The 26,603-nt window shown below is 35.8% G+C and overlaps 1 protein-coding gene and 1 pseudogene across 7 annotated transcripts in view; one reads left to right on the forward strand and one right to left on the reverse strand.

The window, feature by feature from the left end:
- Positions 1-26,603, forward strand: part of UBR3 (ubiquitin protein ligase E3 component n-recognin 3) — a 232,181-nt gene that overhangs the window by 26,087 nt on the left and 179,491 nt on the right. For 6 of the 7 annotated variants that reach the window (XR_003418818.2, XM_053215249.1, XM_027055521.2 and 3 more), the window contains exons 2-5: positions 10,321-10,460; positions 13,186-13,344; positions 19,384-19,527; positions 20,066-20,115. Coding sequence is in view for 6 of the 7 variants with exons in the window: in XM_053215249.1 (XP_053071224.1) it covers positions 10,321-10,460; positions 13,186-13,344; positions 19,384-19,527; positions 20,066-20,115 (493 nt within the window). In the remaining variant the exon portion in view is untranslated. Of the gene's footprint in view, positions 1-10,320; positions 10,461-10,902; positions 10,974-13,185; positions 13,345-19,383; positions 19,528-20,065; positions 20,116-26,603 lie in introns of those variants that run through there. The other variant, XM_053215248.1, reaches the window with a different exon arrangement.
- On the reverse strand, positions 5,009-6,594 carry LOC106987750 (hydroxyacyl-coenzyme A dehydrogenase, mitochondrial-like; annotated as a pseudogene).

Below are 26,603 nucleotides of genomic sequence, written 5' to 3' on the forward strand. Positions count from 1 at the left end.
TTTAATTATATTTATCATTAATGTCTATTACTGTCTTCTAAAAGGTAAGCTCCCTAAAAGCTGTCTACCACAGTTTTGATTATTTTAACCTTAAAGTAAGTTTTAATATCTGGTAAAGCTATTTTATTATTACTCTTACTGTTCAAAATTTTCTTAGCCTTTCTTTTCCATAGGAATCTCAGAATGACCTTGTTTATTCCTTACTGGTATTTTTACCTATAAATATATAGGTCAATTTAGTGGAAACCATATATCTTTACGGTATGTCTTTTGTGATCTTTAGGAATTTTTTTTTAAACAATTTTACTAGTTAGGCATGTCATTTAGTGTTTCTGAGGCTTCCCCATCTGTAAAATGAAGAGAACAGTTTATTTCAAAGGCTTTTAATATGGGATGCCTGTCTTTCCAGGGGTCTTTGTGAATTACCTTAAATTATATGCAGAATAGTGTATATGTGTGTAATTTGTGCTAAATTGGGAATGGGATGTATATGCCACAGTCTGATTTTTAGGGGAGCTTATCTTAGATGCTTTTCTAATTTTTGAAATATGTGCTTGAGTTATTTGAATTGGCCTTTTCTTACTGTCCTAACCTCCCCCCCCCCCCCCCCCAACTAAGTCTTAATAATTTGCAAATGGACCACCAGGAATCTCTGGTCCTTTTTTCTTTCTTCCCCTTTCTCCTCTCTGGTCCTGTCCACTCCCTTCCCATCCTGTCTCCTCCCTTCTCTCAGAATCCTGGAATTCCGCTTTTAGTCATTTAAACTCAGTATCGTAGGAGTCACAAGGAGAGTTTCTGGGATACTGGGAATGTTTTGTTTCTAGATCTAGTTGGTTACATAGGTGTGCTGTTTGTGATACTTCACTGAGCTGCACTTATTTTTTTGGAAATTTTCTGTCAGTTATATTTCAATGAAAAATTTTAAAAAGTTGAGGTAAAATAAAATTTGGAGAGGTTATTTTATTAACTGTTTCTGTAGTTCTGTTCAACCTTTCTATTATTGCCATAACATCCTGTTCCACTAAGGAATATTCAATCTTCTTAATCATTCAAAACTGCTGGATTCTTTGAAGAAAGTATCTGTGACCTGTGAGCTGCTATTGTGAACACATTACTTTCTGCCTCATTTTTTCTTTGGAGCCATACCAGTTGTCTAGAAAGGCCTCTTCCTGTTCACTTGGGGAGAGATCTTTCATACCTGTTTATACGCAGTTGGCTTTTGTCAGACCTCTTGACAATATACCTACAGAGCTTGGTGTGCCTAGCCTAGCTTCTTTATGTCATTTGGCCTGTATCCTAAATATCACCTCTTCAGAAAGGCCTTCCATTTCAAACCCAATTTAAAGGAGCCTGGTAGACACATTCTGTAAATCATGCCGTCAAATTATTTTTGCAGAGCTTATTATTCATATTTATGTTTTTGTTTCTTTCTCTGTCATCTTCTACTCACTCCCCCAGTAGAAAGTTAGCTCCATGGGAGCAAGGCCCCTGTATTCCTGGGGCCTAAGTTGTCAGTGTCAGGCATACAGTGGTTCTTTAAAATATAATTGAAAAGCTCGTATTATTAAATGGGTGTCTAGTCCTTTTTGTTGTTGTTGTTCACAGGAAGTCTGGTTATTTTTTAACTGGATGCCCTTGAAATCATCTTGGTGTTCTATTATTAGATTCATTCATTTCCTCAAGTCTTCATTGAACACTTGCTATGTAATATGTAAGATGCTTTAGTTCCCGCACTATGATCAGTTTGAAATATGAAAACCAATTTTGTCTATCTTATAATGTGTTATACCAGTATTGCACAGTCTTACGTTATTTTAACTAGCTCACAGAGCTTGGTCCTTAAGTCTTCTGGCTATTAATTTTTTCAGTCAATAGCCATCTGATATACTCCTGTAATCCCAGTCCCCAGGTTGCTTAGACCACTCTTGTTCCTTGGGCATAGTTAGTTCAAGGTTGAAATTTCACTCTTTGATGCCACTTGACACTGTTCAAATTGTTCTTCACTGGCTGCCCAGTAGCACTTTTGAATTCATTTCTTTTCTACATGGAAAGTGTCTAAGAGAGCTTTCTGTGCCCTCCTTCATCTAATCCTTTCTCTTTTCCTGCTTTTCAACTGTCAAGTTTTTCATTGCATCCTTTAGTGTATGTGTTCCCATTCTTCTCTTCTGGCTTTCCTTTCATCTGTTGTTTGTTCTTCATATTTATCCTTGCAGGCAGTATAATTAAATTATCTTCGATCACCACTTGTCTAACCTGTCACACAGGCCAGACTTTTTTTTTTTTTAAGCTTTTAAAAATAGAAATCTTTCCTTGATTTTGCTTATTAGATTTTGTGTGTCACAGCTGAAAGATGTTCTGAAGTTCATATTTATCTTTATCTTTATGAAGCAGGTGCTTGAGTCTGGTGCCTTAAACTACTTGGCCATCTTGACACAACCTTATTTATCTTTAATGTTTATTTATTTTTCAGAGACAGAGAGACAGAGTGAGAGTGGGGGAGGGGCAGAGAGAGAGGGAGATATAGAAGCAGGCTCCAGACTCTAGGCTGTCAGCAAAGAGCCCGACATGGGGCTCGAACCCATGAACCATGAGATCATGACCTGAGCCGACGTCGGACACTTAACTGACTGAGCCACCCAGGTACCCCAACCATATTTACCTTTAAAATAAAGGTTTGGACCTTAAGATACAGTACTTCCTAACCTTTTTCATAGTATGCTAGACATGGAAATGATATTTGGATGGGCCACAGAAGCAATTGAGGAGGCTGCTCCGACCCTGCCCATCTGTCTGCCTTGAGGACTGAGGAAATCTGTATCTCTCTACACTGTAATCTGTTGACCTAACATTAAGGATAGATAGGCTTCAGCAGTGTGTGACCACTCTGTTTTGTGGTCCTTCTTTCTTCCTTTTTTTAATATGGTTTTTTAAAAAACTTTTCTTATGTTTTATATTTGAGAGAGAGTGAGACAGAGACAGAGAGCCAGAGACGGAGACAGAATCTGAAGCAGGCTCCAGGCTCCAGGCTCCGAGCTGTTAGCACAGAGACGGACGTGGGGCTCAAAGTCATGAGCAGTGAGATCATGACCTGAGCTGAAGCCAGATGCTTAAATGATTGAGCCACCCAGGCGCCCCTGTATATATTTTTCTTAAGAAAGAGTTATAACTTTCATTAGATTCTCAAAGGAGTCTATGAATCCAGAAATGTTCAGAATTAAAACTGTAAATTGTAGAACTAAAACCAAATGAATGACATAACTTATTGTTTGTTTGCTTTTAGTGTAAATCTTTTCCTTTTGATTACAAAGTTATGCATGTGTTTGTTACACAAAATTCAAATATTATAGGTAGAATTAATGTAGAAGTCAGAGTGTGTTATATATTGTATTCCTGGTTAATTTCCACCAATTAATATTCCTGGTTAATATTCCACAGATACATGTATTTGATATAAATATTTTTTTCTTACACGTATTAACATTTTCTTTCCTATTCTTTCTCCAAAATTTTAATTATAAAGATATTACAATATGTATACTATTATGTAGTTCATTTCTGTATCTTAGATATGATTCTACTTCAGTACTTGTTGATCTACCTCATTCTCTTTAACAAACATAAAGTATTTTATGGATCTGCCATAATTTGGATAACCTTTATTACTGAACACGAGTTGTTTCTAGCTTTTTTTTTTTTTTTTGCATTGCAAACATCTTTGTAGATACTGTCTTAAAAATTTAGGAGTATTTCTGTGTAATAAATCCCTAGAAGTAGAAATGCTAGGACGGGGTGTGAACACTTAAAGATTTTTAAAACTAAATTTTTATTTTAATTCCAGTATAGTTAACATACGATGTTAAAGTTTCAGGTGTACAATATTGTGATTCATTACTTCCGTACGATACCTGGTGCTAATCACAACAAATGTACTCCTTAATCCTCATTACCTATTTCACCCATCTCCCCAGCCACCTCCCTTTGATAACCATCAATTTGTTCTCTACAGCTAAAAGTCTGTTTCTTTGTTTGTCTCTTTCTCTCTCTCTTTTTTCCTTTGCCCTCTGCCCATTTGCTTTTTTTTTTTAAATTATACTCATGTTTATTTTAATTCAAATTTTCACAGGTTAAAAGATTGCATTTTATTAGAATCAATTTATAGGCAGTTTGCAGCAATGATTTCTCATGAAAAAAAAAAAAAAGAGACGATAATCACTCAGATTTTGGATGTGAATGAAACCTCTTCCAGGGTGCCTGGGTGGCTCAGTTGGTTGAGCGTCTGACTTCGGCTCAGGTCTTGATCTCTCGGTCTGTGAGTTCGAGCCCTGAGTTGGGCTTTGTGCTGACAGCTCAGAGCCTGGAGCCTGCTTCGGATTCTGTGTCTCCCTCTGTCTCTGCCCCTGCCCTGCTCATGCTCTGTCTCTCTCTCTGTCAAAAATAAATAAACATTAAAAAAAAAATTAAAAAAAAAACAACAAAAAACCTCTTCCTGCAAACCATGGAGATGTTCCTACCAATCTAATAGCAGGAGTTGAATAAAGACATGACATCTTATGTTGTGCCCAAAATGTAGGGTAAGGCTTGAAGCTGCAGGTAGCATATGTTCTCATAAATGCAAGATGCAAGTGCCGCTCACTCTAGCATTCACAGACATACCACATATGTGTCCAGTGGCTCATTACTGTCTGGCAGTGATGAACTTAGCACGCACTAACAGGAAGGGCTGTCCCCTTTACAAGTGAATGGATCCAGGCAATTCTTTATGAAAATGGTAAGGTTTGGGGCACCTGGGTGGCTCAGTCAGTTAAGCATGTTGACTCGATTGTAGCACAGGTCATGATCCCATGCTTTATGGGATTGAGCCCCGTGTTGGGCTGCACGCTGACAGCTCAGAGCCTGCTTGGGATTCTCTCTCTGCCCCTCCCCACGCTCACACTCCTTCTCAAAATAAACATTAAGAAGAAAATGATAAGGTTCAGAAAAATGTTTGCTTCAAGAGTTATAAAACTTGTTAGAAAATACACAGAATGAACAGCATATAAAAGGGAACTAGTTCTCAATGGAGGAATCTACTCTTATTATAACTAGTGTAAATAATTACCTCAGATACATTACAATCAAAATGCACATTGGGGGTGCATGGGTGGCTCTATTGGTTGGACCTCTGACTCTTGATTTCAGCTCAGGTCATAATCCTGGGGCTGTGGGATCGAGCCCCGTGTCAGGCTCCGCAATGACAGTGCAGAGCCTGCTTAGGATTCTGTCTCTGTCTCTGTCTCTCTGTTTTTCCTCTCCATGTGTGCATGTGTTCTCTCTCACTCTGTCTCTAACATTAAAAACAAAACAAAACAAAAAACCCCCACATCGAACGGACTATGCTGTATGAGGGAATGTCTGACCAGAGAACATTCCCATGGGTACTTGGGGGGCTGCTGGTACATTGCTTACAGAGTTTCTTCGCGGAGGCAGAGAAACTGTGCCTCACTTGTATTTGCAATGTCCTTCTTCAGTCTTCTTGCCAAGCTTATTCTCTGCTACCAACTTCTTCAAGGACAGGCTGGGTTGAAGCAAAGGGTTCCATTTCATGCCACCTGTCCATGATGAACTTTGTAGTATCCAGCCCTATGTAATTAAGCTCAAATGGGCCCATGGAGTAACCAGCTCCTAGCTTCATAGCAGTGTTGATATCTTCCTTTGGATGCATTACTCATTCATGCAGCCTGACTGCTTCCATGAGGTATGGCACTAGGAGACAGTTCACAGTAAACTCAGACATGTTCTTACAAGAAACCGGATGGTTTTCCAGGGCTTTGCTGAAGTCTGTCAGAGATTCAGGTGTATTCTGGTCGGTCAGTGGTGTTTTAATGACCTCCACAAGCTTTATCAAGGGCACTGGGTTGAAGAAATGGAGTCCAGCGAATCAGTCCTGTCTTATGGTGGCATTGGCTATGTTTGTAGACTGCAGAGAGGAAGTGTTGCTGGCCAAGATTGTACGTTCAGAGGCAAACTTATTCAACCTCTTGAAGAAGTCATTCTTCATCTTTAAATTCTCCAGAATGGCCTCTACCACCAAGTCCATGCTGTGGACTATGGATGCTGCATCCATGCTGGTTGATATGTTGCTCAGGGTCTTCTCCACAAATTCATCACCCGCCTTGGGGTTTTATGCAGACTTCTTCTCTGCCACTTTCCTAAGGCTTTCCTCAATCTCATTTCTAGATTTTGCCAGCATGTCCTCTGTCTGGTCCACCAACACCGTTGTGGCCAGTTGCTGCAGCAACCTGGGTGATGTCAGTGCCCATCATCTTGCTGCCAGTAACCAACATGTAGTTGATGATGATTTTCTTCACGGAGGCTGAGGTAGCAGATGAGGAGCACACAGAGTACACAAATTGCCAGGTTATGAAAACCATGCTGCAGAGATGAAGGCAAAGGTGGGAACCGCGACAAGACCCACCAAAGCTTTTTTCCGCTCATTTGCTTTTGAACACTAAAAGTTTTAGTAAATTTTGCTAGAGCGGGATTTTATAGAAACGGGATCTATATACACTTCCGTGTATACGATAACAAACATTTCTGAATGTACTTTCCAACAATGAATTAGTAAAGTGAACTTTCCCCAGTCCTAAGATGAAAAAGATTTTTGTGTTATCAAAATTTTCAAACATACACAAAGATAAAGACGAGAACATTGAACCTCCGTGTATACCCATCACTGGACTCAACATTTACCAAGATTTTTGTCACATTTGCTTCATTTGTCCTTTTCTTCTGTTTTTCTGAAGTATTTTGAAGGAAATTCCAAATATTGTCATCTTACCCTGACATGCTTCAGTATTACCTTTTTTTTAATGTTGATTTTTGAGAGAGAGAGAGAGAGAGAGAGAGAGAGAATGCTAGTGGGGGAGGGGCATAGGGGGAGAGAGAGAGAGAGAGAGAGAGAGAGAGAGACAAAGGAGCCCAACAGAGGATCCAAAGCAGGCTCAGCGCTGACAGCAGAGAGCCCAATGTGGGGCTCGAACTTGCAAACCATGAGACCGTGACCTGAGCCAAAGTTTGATGCGCAACCAACTGAGCCACCCAGGCGCCCCCAGTATTTATATTTAAAAAATTCAAATAATTCCTTTCTTTTAAGCATTTTTTAGCTTTTTAGTACAGAAAATTTCAAACATATATAAAGGCAATGCACATAATGAACCCAACTACTATGATCTTTTATTCGGAAAAAGCTCCTTCAGTGACATTTTTTATTTAAAGACCAATTAAAACTACATTCATTTGACTTGGTGCCTTAAATATGTGAATGGAATACTTACTGGCTTTGATATTGGCCCACATTCTATTTAATGAGCACAACATAATGAAACCTCATGTATCCATCTCCCAGTTTCAACAACTAACAACTTCTAGTTGGTCTTTGGCATACTCCCACCTAATTCAGTTCACCCCACTGTGTTATTTTGAAGCAAGTCTCATATATATAGCATTTTATCTGTAAGTATTTCTATAGATATATCTCGAACACAAGACTTCCTTTTCCCACGATAACTGCAATGATGCTACTGTCCTACCTACATAAAATAATTCCTTAGTATCACCAAATATCCATGCATATTTTCCTACGTAATCACAATGCTGTTATCACACCTAATAAAATTATCTAATGAACTAATGAACTGTTATACCCAGTTCATAATTAGATCTCCCTGATTGTATAAAAAATACCTTTGTAAAGTTGGTTTGTTAGGATTGGTTCACGTATTATGTTTATTGGATCTCTAAAGCTTTTTCAAACCTAGAGTGGTCCTTCTACCTTCTTTCTCCTCTTGCCACGGACAGGTTGCATAAATTAAATCCATTGTCCTATATAATGGTCTACATTCATGATTTGTCTATTTGTTTTTAGGGGTGTTTTTAACTTTTTCCTTTAACCCCTATACTTCTTATAAATGGAAGTGAGCTCTAGAGACTAGGTGTCAAGTTCAGCTTGTTTGGTAAGAACTCTTCCTAAATGGTGCTGTGTGCTTCATAAGAATCACAGTGTTTGAATTTTTTTTTTAACTTCTTGTTATGCAAAGATTGATAAGGATGTTATCATCTAAATGGAAAATTGCCCCTTAAGCTTTTCTTTATAATGGCTCCATTCATATGTCAGTTATTTCACTAGATATCACAAAAAGGTTATTTTCTAGTTACTCATTTTTTATTAAAAAAAATTTTTTTTAATGTTTATTTATTTTTGAGACAGAGAGAGACAGAGCATGAACAGGGGAGGAGCAGAGAGAGAGGGAGACACAGAATCTGAAACAGGCTCCAGGCTCTGAGCTGTCAGCACAGAGCCCGACGCGGGGCTTGAACTCACGGACCATGACCGGAGCCGAAGTCGGACACTTAACCGACCAAGCCACCCAGGCGCCCCAGCTCATTTTTTATTTTAATATAATTCATTGCTTTGGTTATTAGAGAACTTGAGCATCTTTTCATTTGTTTATTGGCCATTCAGCAGGGGTTTTTTTTGGTGAATTGTTCATGACCTTGGCTGCTTTTTCTGTTGAATTGTTTTCCTTTTCTTACCGTTTTTAAGAGTTCTTAATCAAAGATACTAATCTTTAGTGTGTTTTGCCTCTTGTAAATATATTTTTTAATTTGTAATTTGTCTTCTGTATAGAAGTTATTGATTTATGTAGTTAATTTTTATCTTACATTTATGGCTTTTGGCTTAAACTTGGTTATGCTTTCTGTACTTTGAGGTAATGTAGGCGGAATAGTTTATTTTTTTCCTCGTAACTTTTTTCACTTTAGATGTGTATGAAATATATTTTGTATGTAGTGTAAGATAAGAATAACACTTACTTCCTGCATATATAAGTAATCAATTGTCCTAAAGCAATTTGTTGAATGTCTTCTCCCTACCACATTGAATTGAAATGCCGTATTTGTTATATTAAATTCACAGGTTTACGTGGTCTGTTTCTATACTCCATTGTGGTCCTTTGATGATATTTTATTACTACAGTTTTTTTTTTTTTTTACTGTTTATTTATTTTTGAGACAGAGAATGTGCCGGGGAGGGGCAGAGAGAGGGAGACACAGAATCCAAAGCAGGCTCCAGGCTCTGAGCTGTCAGCACAGAGCCCCACGCGGGGCTCGAACTCATCAACCGTGAGATCATGACCTGGAGTCGGACTCTCAACCCACTAAGCCACCCAGGCACCCCATTATTACCACAGATTTTTAATTATAATAGCTTTGTAGTATGTTTTAAGGTTTAAATCACTATCATTAATCATATTTCTCCCAAGTTTTACAGATTTTTTCCTATACATTTGCTCTTCCATTTAAACTTTGATTTAACTGTAATGGTATCAAGCTTGGTGGCACTGATTTAAAAAATAATAAAATTAGGGGTGCCTGGTTTAAGTGGTTAAACATCTGACTTCAGCTCAGGTCATGATCTCGCGGTTCCTGAATTTGAACCCCAGTTCCTGAATTTGACAGCTCTGTGCTGTCAGCACAGAGGGTCCTATGGATCTTCTGTCTGCCCCTCCTCACCTCTCCCCCACTTGTGGGTGCATGTACTCTTTCTCTCTCAAAACTAAATATTTAAAAAAAATTTTTTTTTAATTATTTTTTCCATTTGAGAATGTAGTTTTTCTCTATTTAGATCTTTTATGCTTTTCAGGTGAGATAGTTTTTGCATTCTTTCTAATAAGTTTGTTTCTAGATATTTTATATGTTTAGTGTGGTTATTCTGTATTGTCACAAAATACCTTATTTGTGATCATTTGGATTGTGAATACAGAATAGTTTGCTTAATTTTTGTTCAAGTATATCAATCATACTTTAAAATAAGTATAAACAAGATTAGAAGGAATGTATATACTTAAGTGTACTATATTAATTTTTCAAATAAACTAAGTATTTCTATCACTTATGTATTCATTAATACAATAAATTAGAAATAATTAAGGAATAGAAAATGCAAATTCTTAGGAAATGATGTTTCTACTTAATGGTTTTATAAAGAGTGGAAGTAACAAAGTAGTATGTAAAAGTAATAAATTGCAGTTAAAAATATTAAATCCTGTAATGAGATTTTCTTTTTATATTCTAGTTGGAACCTAGCCAGTGTAGTCTTCTATTAGGAGGAAATCCCCCTCAGCCACATTTTTGATTTAAAGACTCATTTACAGTCTTTTAACATGGTACCTTGATAAGAATCATATTGGCCTGCATTCTGTTTATGGATGTTGTAAATATAGTGATAATACGTTTCTGGCAGATTAGATATCACTGTTAATTTTTTTCTTTTTCATATTACAGGTTTTGCAAAAGGCATCAAATTAAATCAAGTTCAAATATTCCCTGTGTCCCCAAAGACTTACTGATGATGTCTGAATTTGTTCTTCCAAGATTTATTTTTTGTCTTATTCAGTACTTAAGAGAAGGCTATAATGAACCAGGTATGTTTAGTCTACTCTTTGTTAGTAGTCTTTTTAAGTTTCCTATTAACAGAATTTAGTATGAATAATGAGGTGAATTTTTTTCAGATATCATTTTTTTTGTTTACCGTGTTTTATGACAAGACTATGAAATACAGATGCTAAATAAAAACATACTTTAGTATATACATCAATTATATAACCTAACAGATACCTTATAATCTTATAACCTTTTAGTAGGCACAGTTTAGAACTTTCTGTTCCTGGGGTCATAGATATGTTGAATCAAACTTAGTTGGCCTTTTGCGGATGAGGAAATGATCATTTTATGGGGTTAAAGTGACTTTACGATTATATTGTGCTATAACAGAATTAAGAAGTCCTGGAAATGTGTGACTTTAACTTAGATTTTTAGAAGATAAACTACTTTTTCACCAGTTCTCTTTCTCTCTTTTTTTTGTAGATGTCTATATATTTTTATTCACCTCCATATATAACAACTTATGAGAGAAATTGCTCACTCCCATCTTACAGGTAGAATGTATGGGTGTAAGCATCGTGATAGTATTGAAAAGAAAAAAGAAACATGTAGATATTCTTCTTGCTTTTTAAGATTTAGTCACAATCTTGATTAATATACTTTTCTAAATATTTTGGATTTGGATATTATCTGTTAAAGTCGTCAGTCTGACCTTGTAAATTACAGATATCAATTAGTGTGGTAATTTACCTTTCTGATAATACTTGTATTTTTATCATTTAAGGGACTACATCTTGAATTACTTTTAGAGGTTTTAAATTATGTATTTACCATAAATAATCTTAAATCCAGTTTGAAACTATGGCACACGTTTTAATCTTCTGTCTATCCCCCATCATTGGAGTGTGAAGGAATATTTAGCATCTTCATCATTTCTAAAATACCATGTTATTCTCATTGTGAGCAAACACTTATACTACTGTATTTCTACATTTTAAACAAAATCTACAATCCTTTGTTAACTACTTCCACCCCTCTCAGAGCATATGTCTTAAAATATAGGAAGAAATATTACTTTGATTTAGCCTCAAACTACCCTGTCTTTGGAATGAAGGACCTGGAGGCCAGCTGGTTATTGAACTTGCCTTTTGTGCTATTTCTCATATACTAGTTAATAGAGTTTTTGGGAATTTACATTTTGTATTATGAATGTCCTATTTTAGAAGAGTAATAGGTAGAAATCATTTATTATGAGAACTTTAAACCTTACCATTAGATCAGGGAGCAATTCACACAAAAGTACATTATGTTTATTTTTTCCTTTAGTTACCTTTAGCAGTTATAAAAGGTAGATGACCTAGGTACATAGCTTTGATAATTATTTGCTATTTAATTTGATAATTATTTGTTTTGCAAATATGAGTGGAAGCACTTTTTTGTCTTCAGATGAGCTTCATGAACTTAGGTTCATGAAGATTTCCTTTCTGTATTACGACTTGTGCTCAGCATTCATTTCTTCTTCCTGTGCCAGAAAAATTACTACATTGCTTTGTGTAGAGATCATGGTTTAAAATTAAAGAAAGGACTTGAAATCATCTAATCCAACGTAATAGAAACTCAGAGATCTTGTTGTTTGACAGATGCCTTGAGTTCCATTTCTCATTTCACTCTACATTCCTCAGACCAGTGTCAGAGCTCATCTAGAGCTTTGCAAATGTGAATTAAATATCTGCTGTGTTACTGCATAAGTCATTGGGGAGGATATGAAGATGAATAATATACAGTATTAGTAATCCACTGAGAAAGTAAGGTTTTTTAGTTTTGGGTCTCAGGAGTCAAGAGTTACCTAAAATTTCATTCACAGATCATCTTTGAGCTGGGTTGTGAGTTCCTTGGGGGGTAGAAACTAGGTTTTATTTAGTTTTGCTTCTCAGTGCCTATCATGTAGTAGGTACTGAATAAATGTTGAATGAAATTGATATCCCCTTTCCTGGACACACGGGCCCCCCCATTAGCTCCCTTATGATGCGTCTTCTTTGCCAATTTTATCTGAGCTCTAAATCTAATTATTTATTTCTTCCTTTAAGACTCAGTTTCTCTGAAAAATCACTTTTTTTTCCCCTCCTAAATATTCTTTTTCAGTTGCTGTACAACTTTCTTCTCTCTTCCTCCAGCTCTACTAGACATATCTTGTCTGGTATCTTAAAACTATTTTAGTAAAAACATTCATGTTTATGAAAACAGTTATTTTTCATTTTGCTTGCTTTGACCTCCAGCTAACATGAGTTTGTATTTTTAGAATATGATAGAGGATGGGTTATTTGCTACACAGGTTTAAATTTAGAGCTGACATAATTTTGTTCTAATATTCTTACACTACTCTCAATATTATTTGGTTTCAAAATGTCTTATTTTAGAGAATGATCTTACTTTTTCTAAAACACTAATTTTGAAATGATGTTATGATTACATTTATATATTTGGAAGTATAGGACCCTCAAATTGAATCCCTTTTAACCACATTAAATGCTTAATATCTTATGAAGTCATCTCTTTTCCCCATTTACCTTTTCTCAGAGAATTGAATTCTTGAGCAAGTCTACCCTAGGCTGGGCTCTGGGTGGATAACTACCTTCTAAACTGAGTTCTTATATTAATTTTTTGATTATAAAATACTCTTACCCAAGTTGCTGTAATTTGAAAAGAATAAAATATTGTTATTCTTAGCAAAATATCTTAAAGGAAGTTAATTATATGTTTTTACAGCAGCCGATGTACCATCAGAAAAAGACCTTAACAAAGTTCTTCAGCTTTTGGAACCTCAAATTTCCTTTTTAGAAGATCTAACTAAAATGGGAGGAGCGATGCGGTCTGTTCTTACTCAGGTTTTGACAAACCAACAAAACTACAAAGATCTGACTTCTGGTAAGTAAAATGTTAGAATAGAAGAAAGAATTTATTTATGTTACTGTAATCATAAGAATTGCGTATTTTCAAACTTAAATGTAAAATGTGGATTTTTTTTCCCCATGGAATGCTAAAGCTGGACGTTATTAACTTGGAGTTAGCACTAGAACCCAGGTCTCTTCTAAGTTTCGGTGTGACATACTCATAATTGTACTCCACCTCCCCTTCTGCAAGCAGTAACAAAACTACTTCTGTGTCTTCATTTTTGGTATTCTGTACTTTTGGGTTATATTGAATAGAATTTTATAATAATGTAGAGTTTAAGTTAAAAACTTGGAATTGCTGACTATGTTTGTACATGATATATACTGTTATATAAAATGGTACAACAAATATTCAAAAAAATTTTTTTAACATTTATTCGTTTTTGGGAGACAGCAAGAACAGAGCATGAGTGGGGGAGGGGCAGAGAGAGAGGGAGACAAAATCCAAAGTAGGCTCCAGGCTCCGAGCTGTCAGCACAGAGCCTGACTCAGGGTTCGAACTCATTGACCACAAGATCATGACCCAAGCTAAGTCAGACACTCAATTGACTGAGCCACCAAGGTGCCCCAGTACAACAAATATTTTAAATAGCATTATTTTTGCTGGCTTATGAAAACATGCTATGAAAATTGAGGTTTATCTTTTCTTTAGAGTGTGAAATTTTCATATGTATTGTAAACCATATGTTCTTCAGAGGTTGTCTTATCTGATATGTTTACTTTTTCAACAAATGCTTATTAAGCACTTACTATGTACTTGGTTTGGGGGTAAGTACTGGAGCTTGGAGCAGGGAATTTAAGTAGTAAACCAGGTAATCCTGTCCCTGCCCTTATAAAGCTTAAGGACTGGTGAGTGAGATGGCATTAACAATTATATTAATACAGTATAGAAGGGAGACTTGATTTCACTGATGGGGAATGTGGGATGCTTCACTGAGGAAGTGATATTTAAAGTAAAACCTAATGGTTGAGAGAAAGTCATTTAGCTAGAGGGTGAGGGGGAATTGGGTGATAATGGGATGGAATTATATTCAAGGTGGAAGACATCCTCTGCTTCTGAGTGCTGGGCTAGCTCTTATGTCATAAACAACATAAAACTAGAAAAAATGTGAGGAAGCTGTTATTAGGCATTGTACAAAAGGCAATACAAGACTAGAAACCTTTGAGAGAAAGGAAAACATGAGACGAACTCCACGATTGCTTTGAATATCTGTCGGGGGATAACTTCCTGACTGTAGTACAGCAAGCTGGCATTGAAGCAGAGTGTGGTTGTCCAAGTGAGCCAAGGAGGCAGAAATCACAGGTTAGGACAGCGGAAGCAGTTGGAAACTGGAATCTTTGGGGTAGAATACCAAGAGGTATTAGGGCAGATGAATGAGGGACCCCTGAAGGTGGTTGGCTGAGGACGGAGATCCACCTGTACAGTATGAGACTGCCTCAGGCTTACTAGAGAGTCACTATAGAGTGACTGCTATCGGGTTAAAAGCAGAATAGTGACATTAGAGGTTAGGCAGTTTTGGGAGACATTGGCGTTTCAGCCCAACCAGACTGGAGAGACCTTGTTAATACCCCAGGTATCTAGCTGAGACACCATAGAGTAAGGTCTACCCTAGGTCAGATTTAATGAAGCCTAAAACCCTGGCAGATTCTGCAATGGAGACAGAATTTAGAGATTATTCCTGTCACTTAAAAAAATTTTTTTTGAATGTTTATTTATTTTTGAGAGAGAGAGAGGGAGACACACAAACCGAAACAGATTCCAGGCTCTGAGCTGTCAGCACAGAGCTGACAGGGCTCGAACTCACAAATCGCGAGATCATGACCTGAACTGAAGTCGGACGCCCAGCCTACTGAGCCACCCAGGTGCTCTGTCACTTTAGAGGGCCTTTTGAGAACCTTAGGCTTTCTACAGACCTGCCCTTCACAAATTTTAAAACCAAACCTTCATGAGTTTGTGATTAATTGAGTAGTCCGCTAAATTAAAATTGATACTCTTCAAAGGAAGATAATAGAATTCAGAATCTTCTATAATATGTCCTTAGAATGTCCAGTATACAATAAAAACTACTAAACATGCAAGAAAATAAGTTGTGCACTATAACCAAGAAATAGGGCAGTCAATAGAAATTGATCTTGAAATGGTCCAGATGTTGGATTTAGCAGATAAAGACATTGAAGCATCTATTGTCAATACATTCAATAAATTAAAGGAAAATCTATTTAGATAACTAAAAGTAAATATGCTGTTAATGAGTGAAGAGATCAGGAATCTTAGCAAAGAAAAATAAACAAAAAGAAATTCTAGAACTGAAAATTAGTGTTGAGTGCAGTAATTGAGAAAATTTACTGGATAGATTTAGCAGCAGATTGGAGAGGGTAGAAGAAAGACTTAGTAAATTCGAAGACAGATTAATAGATCATTCTATCTAGAGAACAGAGAGAAAATACAACAGAGTCTTAGGGACCTGTTAGACTAAATTGGATCTAACGTGCCTATAATTGGAATCCCAGGAGGACAGGAGAGTATGAATGTGGCAGAAAAAAAATTAGAAAAAATCCTGACTAAAATTTCCCTAATTGGATGTAAAACATTGACTTACAGATCCAAGATGCTTAATAAACCCCAAATAAGATAAATATAAAGACTATCAGTCACACCTGGACACCTCCTAGATTCCATGTTGAAATATTTGTGGATGAGAATGAGCTTACTTTTTTAAAAAGGACTAAAAAAAGGTCTAGTGTTGAAATTAAATGAAGGTAGGGTGATAGTGACACCAATAAGGCTACCACATCAGGTTAGATCCATGGCTCTCATAGGCCATGTGATATTTTATGTGATATCCTGAATGCGTTGGGAATTCATGGAAATATATATATTTTAAATGTTTATTTTTGAGAGAAAGAGTGGGGGAGGGGCAGAGAAAGAGGATGACTGAGGATCTGAAGCAGGCTCTGTCAGCGCAGAGTACAATACGGGGCTCAAACCCACAAACTGCAAGACCATGACCTGAGCTGAATTCGGACACTTAACCAGCTGAGCCACCCAGGCGCCCCAAGCGTGGAAATATTCTAAGCTTAAGAGTGACATGATCAGATATGTGTTTTGAAAAGATGATTTGCTGTTTTGCCAAAATAGATGGGAAGGGGCAAGAACAGAAAAGCTCTGCTATAGTAGCCTAGAGTAAAGTTGATGGTAGCTTGTATTTGAGTTTTGGTGATAAAGCTGGAGAGAGATAAATTATACCTGGTGGTCTGTTATTCTTCAACCTTACGCTGAAACTCAACTGTTGTGAAAGAAAGCAGCAAGTTGTTCTTAATCATTGTAAGAATGTATACCTTAGGAAAGATTTATGGTAATTGCCTTCTTTTATTTCCACAATTCCTTTTTAATTATTTATTGAAATTAAAAAACAACACAACAGAAATGCTTGAGTGATTTTTAGTGATGGAAATCACATTAAATTTTGATCAAGAAGTTTAAAATTTGCAGTCTAGCTTCACTGCTTATCACTGCTTGCTTACTCACTGGCTATGTTACCTTTGTAAGCCTCAGCTTCTTCACTTTTAAAAATGGTGATTATACATTCATTTTTCTCAGGCTTGTTGTGAAGGTTGGTAAAATACATTTTGTTATTTAAAAAGTATTACAGTATTACAGTATTAAAAAGTATTACACCTGGATGGCTCAGTCAGTTAAGCGTCCAACTCTTGATCTTGGCTCAGGTCATGATCTCAGCTCAGGTCATGATCTCGGCTCAGGTCATGATCTCACAGTTTTGTGGGTTTGAGCCCTGTGTTGGGCTCTGCACTGGCAGCATGGAGCCCGTTTGGGATTTTCTCTCTGCCCCTCCCCTGTTGCATGTGTGCACATGCCCACGCCCTTTCTCAAAAATAAGTAAACTTAAAGTATTACAAAAATTTCATCCATCACAATTGAGAGAAATACATGGCTTTTATTACTCAGGAGACATGTAGTCATTTCTCATATAGGATGCTTAGAAGGTCTTTATTTTTTTTTTTTAATTTTTTTAATGTTATTTATATTTGAGAGAGAGAGACAGATCAGGGGAAGGGCAGAGAGAAAGACCAAGAAGACAGTCTGAACCAGGCACCAGGCTCTGAGCTATCAGCACAAAGCCCAATGCGGGCTCGAACTCACAAGCCTTGAGATCATGACCTGAGCCGAAATCATGACTGAGCTACCCAGGTGCCCCAAAGGTCTTTATTCTTTATAAACTAAATGTAATTGTTTGTGTTACACTAAATGTAATTGTTTTTAATATTGGACTTGAACTGAAGGATAGATGTATTCCTCTCTGTTTTAATAAGTGCTAGAGTGTTTTTTTGTTTTGTTTTGTTTTGTTTGTTTTGTTTTTTGTCTTTTTTTAAACCAGCCCAGAGAGACATTTAAAAAACTAAACTAGGGGCTCCTGGGTGGCTCAGTCGGTTAAGCATCCCACTTCAGCTCAGGTCATGATCTCGTGGTTCATGGGTTCGAGCCCCGCATTGGGCTCTGTGCTGACAGCTCAGAGACTGCAGCCTGCTTCAGATTCTGTGTCTCTCTTTCTCTCTGCCCCTCCCCTGCTCATGCTTTGTCTCTCTCTCTCTCTCTCTCTCTCTCCCAAAAATAAATTAAAAAATATTTTTTAAAACAAAACAAGAAAACCCAAAACTGTTCTGGGGCACTTGGGTTCAAGCCCCACATCGAGCTCTGTGCTGTTAGCACAGACCCCGCTTCAAATCTTCTGTCCCTGTCTTGCGCGCATGCTCTCTCTCTCAAAAATAAATAAATCTTAAAAAAAAAAACAAAAAACCCAAACCAAAACTGTTCTATTGCAATTATTCAGGCTAGCAAGGAGAGAAAATAGAGAAAAGCTCAACAAGTATTAAGTTCATTTATGTATTTTTATAATCAAGAGATTGAGGTCTTAATTTAAGATATGTAATTTGCCTAAGAGGTGTACAATGCCATGGTATTTTGGCTTTCAGACAGCGAATAATCTTTTTCTTTTATTTTTCTTTTTTAATTTTTTTATTAAAAAAATTTTTTTTAACGTTTATTTATTTTTGAGACAGAGAGAGACAGAGCATGAACGGGGGAGGGTCAGAGAGAGAGAGAGAGAGAGAGAGAGGGAGACACAGAATCTGAAACAGGCTCCAGGCTCTGAGCTGTCAGGACAGAGCCCGACGCGGGGCTTGAACTCACAAACTGTGAGATCATGACCTGAGCCGAAGTGGGACGCTTAACCGACTGAGCCACCCAGGCGCCCCAATCTTTTTCTTTTAAAGAACTCTCAAAATAAATGTTTTTCTTTTACTGTTATTCCATGCTCCATAAATATATTAAAAAACAAAACAAAAATTGGCAATAATTAATAAGCCGCAATGCTAAAGTGAAAGTTCCAGGATTATGTAATTCTAGAACTTAAGGTTTTCAGTATTACTTGGAATAAATTAATTTTAACTGATACTTCTATAGAAATTATACTTTTAATTCTTGTGATAGAAAATGTGATGGAAAAAGTTTGATAAAACAGAAATTAAGAGTAATCTCAGTTATAATGCTTGAACATTCCACCTGGGTATTATTTTATCCAGGAAGCCTTTCCTAAGTATTTTGCTTTGGGTTAAGTCTAGCTGCACAGTACTGTGAGAGCACAGATTGTCAAGCCAAATGGTGAAGTCTAATACACTAAATTGTCATTTACCGGATTATCTGCCTTTCTCTGCCATGAGTTTTCAGGTTCCTTGAAGGCAGGAATTATACCCTTATTAATCTGTGTACCTCTTGTGCCTTGCTTATAATCTCTGGCATATTTTACATTTGTTACCTAGTAGATTTTATTATTTGTTATAAACATGCCGTGCAGTTTTGCCTGAAGCTGTTTTATATTATTCATTCTAGGGTTCTCCTGCCATTAGAATATTCAGCTCTTTTATACATATATTAGTTACTGAGGTTGCTTTACTTATATTTTGAATGGAATTTTTTTCTGATTTTAAATATTAGGTCTTGGAGAAAATGCTTGTGCAAAGAAAAGTCATGAAAAGTACCTTATAGCTCTGAAGAGCTCTGGACTTACGTATCCCGAGGATAAACTTGTATACGGTCTACAGGAACCATCAGCTGGCACTAGCACTCTGGCAGTGCAAGGTTTGTCTGTTTAATTTGAACAGTGGTGACTTTTCTGTGTTAAAACAGAAAGACCCTCACACTTGACTTGTTGTTGGAGAAATTTAAGTAATGTGTCATTCCTTGGTGGTAAACATGTAGAAGCAAGAAAGAATAGATTGGCCAAAGAAGAGAATACATTTCTTAAATGGAATTTGGTTAAGTTTATTTAAGGTTCTGTTTTTAATTCATGAAGAAGGTAGCAGTTGCTATTTAAGAGTAGCCCAAAACTTTAGTATCTTAATATTTTAGTAAACAATGATATAAAAAGAAAGAGATCCTTCTGAAACATTATTTGTGATGATTAAATCTGGATTTTCACTACAGATTTCCTTTGAAGTATAAACCTATATTAGGCCCAAATTTATTAAAGATAAATGTTGAACTCTCCCAAGATAACTGTGGGAATGAGTTGTCTTAATGTAACAAAACTTAGCTTTTTGTTTATGTCTCAGAATAATTTTAAAGTAAGGCAATACGTAACAGCTATGAAGGAAATTTTTTTTTTTCCTTTCCAAAGGTTTTGCGGGTGCAACAGGAACTTTGGGACAACTAGATTCTTCAGATGAGGTGACATTTAAAATTTAAAACTTTTTGCAAATAAAAGTTTTAGAACTGTATAGATTTGTGGATGTTATCTAGTTTAAATTTCTCATTTTGTAGACAAGGACACTGAAGCCTAGAGTGAAATAATTTAGCCAAGATTGCAAAGTTACTAGCTTTTTACTTCTGGTTTATAATTCATTTCTTTCTTCACAGTTCAAAAGTGGGAGATAGAAAGAGATAGCAATTTCTCCTAGGAAGATATCCCCATGTTGACCCAAATTATCCTATATACAATGAAATTGTTTTAAGAAATTTAGCTTAGTCTAGAACAGTGTATTAAAAGAGTATAAAATGTAACTGCTTAAAAAAATAAAATGTAACTGCTTTTCCAATTTCATAACAAGCTATACCTTATATGTTATATCTTATTTTAAAAAGCAGGGAAATGGGCTGTCAGTTTGAAATTTCAACTTTTATAGTACTTACTAGCCAAATAGTAGTGTTTATTAAATATGTCTGATAAATCCTTTAGAACATTCATATATTTTATTAATATACAATTTATAAGGGATCAAATATACAAATATTTGTGTACAATTTTGATGCTTATGAAATTTAAATTTCACATTTTTCTAAAATTATACATTTAATGATTAAAATTTATTTATTTTTTGATGTTTGGTTTTGAGAGAGAGACAGAGAGAGAATGAGAGAGAGAGAGAGCATGAGCAGGGGAGGGACAGAGAGAGACACACACACAGAACTGGAAGCAGATTTCAGGCTCTGATCTGTCAGCACAGAGCCCAATGCGGTGCTCAAACCCATGAGCCACGAGGCCCGAACCTACAAGCTGTGAGATCCTGAGATGAGTCGAAGTCAGATACTTAACCAACTGAGCCACTCAGGCGCCCCAGTGATTAAAATTTAAAACCTAAAAATTGTGTTATATTAAAACATACACTTTTTCTTTGAAAACCCATTTTGATTTGAAAATATCACATGAACTAAGAAAAATATCCTTTTTGAAAACATGATTTCTGTTATTGATGTCTTGTAATTGATTTAATGCCTTATAATTTGAACTTCCTGGTAGTATTTTTCCCCTCTAAAAAGGCTCTCACAAAATGCAACATTTTATGGAGTCCCTTTTTGGACAGTTTCAAAGAGTTTTCAACAAATTGGAGAGACAATTTCATAGGCTGTTTACAAGTTTGACTCTGGAATTAGAGTGCCTGGGTTTGTTTCTGGCTCCTGTACCAATTAGTAGTGTGACTTTAGGCAAGTGTCCTAACTTCTCCATGGCTAAATTTCCTCTTCTGCAAAATGGAGGTGATAATAGTATTATTGCCAGGCGTTATTATGAGGATTGAATGAGTTCATATATGAAAGCACTTAAACTAGTGCCTGGCATATTGTGAACACTGTATATGTGTCTGTTAAATAAGTTAAAATAAAATCATAAAAAAAATTAAATTTAAAATCATTAAAAATAGTGCAAATGGTTAGCTAAAACTTTTGTTTTTTTTTAACTTTAAAGATAAGTTACAAAGAACATTGCTATAATGATGAATTGGAAAACTTGTATTTAAAATAGATTCTCAAAAGTACATATAAACATTATTCATTATTCCAACCAAAATAATAATAATTCCATTTCGAAGCTAGTGGAGGGGAGTGATGGAGGTAGGAATACTAATTGTTCTTATGTCAAAGAAGGAAGAGATTGGATAATAGACATGTGGTTTCAAATGACTTACTCTTCTTTCCATAAGGGCATTTTATGGGGAGGCAAAATGGCCTCTAAAAAGGCAAGATCTGGGAATACTAGGAGTTGAATATGAATGGGTGCATGGACATTTTTGGTTTAAAGCCAGCCAGATAGGAAAGGAGCCTTGTCTATTGTCAGTAGAAACTTTAGAAAATAGTTTCATAATGAAATGGTTTAGTGATGTTACAGAACACTTTTAAAGATAATCTAAACATTTTATGTGATTTAGAACAATAAAAACCTATACTTACGTTATATGATGGGATAAAATTTTCGTATTATTTTAGCATACCTAGCATTATGCATCTAACAGCCATGCTAATAATTCTGCTTTACTTCCATGAATTGAATTTGATTTCTGGGCATGTAGAAAACTGATGTTCAACATAGATCCTTTTCCTCTGTGTAAGGAAAGTAGTAACAGTCATTTTGTCTTTGCCTAAACTCTCCAGATTGCCTTTTTAAACTGACAAGGGAGATTTTAATTGTATATAACTGCATTACAATAACACTGTATTTTATGGTAGGGTGCTAGAAGGAAATCCTTTTGTGTATGTATGTGTGTGGGGGGGGGGTGGGGGTGGAGAGAGAAGTAATTTTTGCGGGGGTATCAGAGGATTTGAAATATGGCTTTTCTTTGTTCATTACCATTGCTTCTAGTCTGTCCTTACATCTTCTGTTCCTCTGTTCTTTCCTCTTGGATTCTTTGTTTCAGCAACTTTTTGTGTGTGATACGGTTTTATTACAATAATATATAATATTTTGTTCCTTCATTATGATTGTGTGTCAGTGTGAGTATCATATTAAAAACATCTTGATGGTGACAGCTTCAAAATACTTCATTTCTTCTATCCTCAAAATACATCATTTTTTGAGAGTATCTGAGAAGAATTACTGTTAGAGCATGTGATACATATTTAACTTATGTATTTAAAAGTACTTTAGACTTTTTCACATTTAAATCACATTTTATAATTAAAATTTTAATCTCTTTAAAAGTACTTTTTGTAATTTACATATTTTTTTTAGTTTATATATTTTCTAAATATATGTGTTTATTATATTTTCATAAAAATGGGGTAATTCGGGCATTTGCAGACTTAAAGAGTTTCAAGTGAGTTGTTTAGCTGGAAGTGCATTGAAGGGCTATCTATTTTAGTTTTTCTTTAAGAGAACCTTGGGCTTTAGAGTTAGGAAGACCTTAGTTTGAATTTTCTTTCATAATCTTGCTCTGCTTTTGCCAGGTTATTTAACTTCCGAACATCCATTTTCTCTTGGAGAAATGAAGGTGATTATGTTAGGATTAAATGGGATAACGTATAAAGTACCTATCATGGATTAGACATAGAGTAGACTCTTGATAAATGTTTTTGTCTGAGTACTTCATGTGAGAAGTGGTTCAAATACATGAATTTTTGAGCTGTTGTGGGTCATATTATATACATTTCTATTTATTGTTCTGGAGGAAATAGTTTGCTAAAGCATGTTTTAAAAGAATGAAGTTTATTTTTATTTTTATATTTATTTATTAAACACATTTTATTTTTTTCATATTACCTGTCAAATTTTCTTTGGCAAATTTACCCCATATACCAAATATTCAATTTAGAGCTTAGTTTATATTTATATAACTGAGTGCCATTCACCAATATACCTTTCTCTAACCCCTAATGGTTTATTTATTTATTTATTTTTTATAATTTACATCTAAGTTAGTTAGCACATGGTTCAACAATGATTTCTGGAATAGATTCCATAAGCCCCTTACCCATTTAGCCCATCCACTCCTCCCCTAACCCCTCCAGCACACCTCTGTTCTCTATAAGAGTCTTTTATGTTTTGTCCCTCTCCCTGTTTTTATATTATTTTTGCTTCCCTTCCCTTATGTTCATCTGTTTCGTATCTTAAAGTCCTTTTATCAGTGAAGTCATATGATATTTGCCTTTCTCTGACTGACTAAATGCACTTAGCATAATACCCTCTAGTTCCAGCTACGTAGCTGCAAATGGACAAATGAAGTTTATTTTTAAAAATTTAATTGAGATGTTACCTAAATAATGCACAAATACATTGTAGTTGTTTTCCAGACAGTTCAGATAGAGTAAAAGTCCTTTCTCTATCCTCACTAGCACCAGCTCTTCTTTGGGTAACTACAGTTAATAGTTCGGATGTCCTCGACAGACCTTTTTCCATGGAGTTAAATAACCATGTGTTTACAGAAATGTGTGTGTGTGCATGTGTGTAAATAAAAGGTGTTGTGCTATTTTATGGCCTTCTTTTATTTACTGCAAAGTGTATTGTGTAGATCCATCTTTGTCAGTACTGTTCTTTCCATTTGCTGTACAGTAATCTGGAATATGAATAAACTACAGTTTGTCCAATCATTTCTTTAATTTGCAGTTTTTTCTTACAAGGTGCAGTACTTACATTTCTTTTTATGCAGATGTGCAGATAGTTTTCTAAGGTGGAATTGTTAAGTCACAGGATACGCATATCTTAAATTTTAATAGATTATATTTTTCTGATTATAAAAATCACGCATACTTAAAATGAAAAATGTAGAAAAGTGTAAAAATAAGATCATTACTTAGGACTAATTGTAGAAGAGTTTTAGTAATAAAGTCAAGAAATTTCCTATTTTAAGATTATAATCACAATTTTTTATATAAAAACACTTATTTTTATTGATTTGTATACCACAAGTTCTTTGCTTTTTGGTTCTGAACACATTTTCAAATCTTGAGCTGGAAACAGAAAAATCAGGGACTCTTGGGTGTCTCAGTTAAGCATCCAAGTTGATCTTGGCTCAGGACATGATCTCATGGCTTGTGAGATCGAGCCCCACATTGGGTTCTGTGCTGATAGCATGGAGCCTACTTAAGATTCTCTCTTTCCTCTTCTCTGTGCCTCTCCTCCGCTCACGTGAATTCTGTCTCAAACAAACAAACAAACAAAAAAATAGAAAAGTCATATAGTACAACAAAAACAAAAATGAGAATTAGGAAGGGGCAATTTGGTGGTTATAAACATTACTAATGCTAGAGCTAAAAGAAACCTTAAAGTGCATTTTGCCTAACTTTCTTATCAATGAAGAAGCTGAATTCCATGGAAATAACAGGTTCACTCAAGCTAGTAAATTTTAGCTCTAGTTAGTAGAGTTGGAAATGGACTCTAGGTCTTCTGTCTAGTTGGTTTAGAGTTCTTTCTATAAAGCAGATAAACTGCTGATTAATTACTATTACTGTGCAGCAAATTTCTCCTAAACTTTGTGGCTTAAAACTGTTCTTTTTCTTTTTCCTTACAATTTTATGACTCGGGAAATTGGGAACTGTATAGTTTGGCATTTCTCACTTGGGTTACCTCATGCAATTCTAGTTAGTTATTGCAGCCAACAACTAACTGCATTGCAACTGTAGTCATCTAAGGCTCAGCTGTGGTAGAGATATAAGGTGGTCACTGACAGGCCTAGGAGTTGATTGCTGACTGTCCCCAGGGAACTCAGCTGGCTTTTCATTGGAGTGACTACCTGTGGCTTCTCTAGCATGGGGTCTCAAGTTGTTACATAGTTACTGGCTTCTCCCAGATTGAGCAGCTGGGGAGCAGAATCTGTACAGGCTTTTCTGAGCTAGCTTTGTAAGTTACAGTGTCCTTTCCAGCTACATTTTATTAGTTGTGAGTTGTGAAGGTGGGCCCAGAGTCAGTGGGAGGGAACATAGATCTCACCTTTACAGGGAGGATATCAAAGAATTTGTAAACACATGTTTAAAACTTCTGTAACCAAGATGTGATGTCCGCCATTGTTTTCCCTGGATTCTCTTGATATCCAAAATAATGACTAACAAACCAACAATTGATTATAGATTTTTCCATCTATTCAGTCATTTTTTTTTTTTTTTTGGTTGGTTGGAAAAACTATCACATGATAATGAAACACCACTGCAATCAGAAATGACTTTTGTAGGAGTTTTCCTTAAGTGTAATAGTTACTGTGGTACATCAAGAAAATGAAAGCTTATATTTACGATTATAAGATATTTTTTTAAAAGGTGATGAAAAAGAATGAAATCTTGCCATTTGCAGCAACGTGGATGAAACTGGAGGGTGTTATGCTAAGTGAAAGAAGTCAGTCAGAGAAAGACAGATATCATGTAATTTCACTCATATGTGGAATTTGAGAAACTTAACAGATGACCATAGGGGAAGGGGAGGAAAAAATAAGTTACAGAGAGGCAGACCATAAGAGACTCAAAAAAAAAAATTATTTATTTTTTATTAACTTGTTTTATTTTTTATTTTTTAAAATTTATATCCAAATTAGCATATAGTGCAACAATGATTTCAGGAGTAGATTCCCTAGTGCCCCTTACCCATTTAGCCCATCCCCCCTCCCACAACCCCTCCCGTAACCCTCAGTTCTCCATATTTATGAGTCTCTTACGTTTTGTCCCCCTCCCTGTTTTTATATTATTTTTGTTTCCCTTCCCTTATGTTCATCTGTTTTGTCTCTTAAAGTCCTCATATGAGTGAAGTCATATGATTTTTGTCTTTCTCTAATTTCACTTCGCATCATATCCTCTAGTTCCATCTACGTAGTTGCAAATGGCAAGGTTTCATTCTTTTTGATTGACGAGTAATACTCCATCGTATATACATACCACATCTTCTTTATCCATTCATCCATTGATGGACATTTGGGCTCTTTCCATACTTTGGCTATTGTTGATAGTACTGCTATAAACATGGG

The sequence above is a fragment of the Acinonyx jubatus genome, chromosome C1, assembly GCF_027475565.1.
Source record: "Acinonyx jubatus isolate Ajub_Pintada_27869175 chromosome C1, VMU_Ajub_asm_v1.0, whole genome shotgun sequence".
Classification (NCBI taxonomy): Eukaryota; Metazoa; Chordata; class Mammalia; order Carnivora; family Felidae; genus Acinonyx; species Acinonyx jubatus.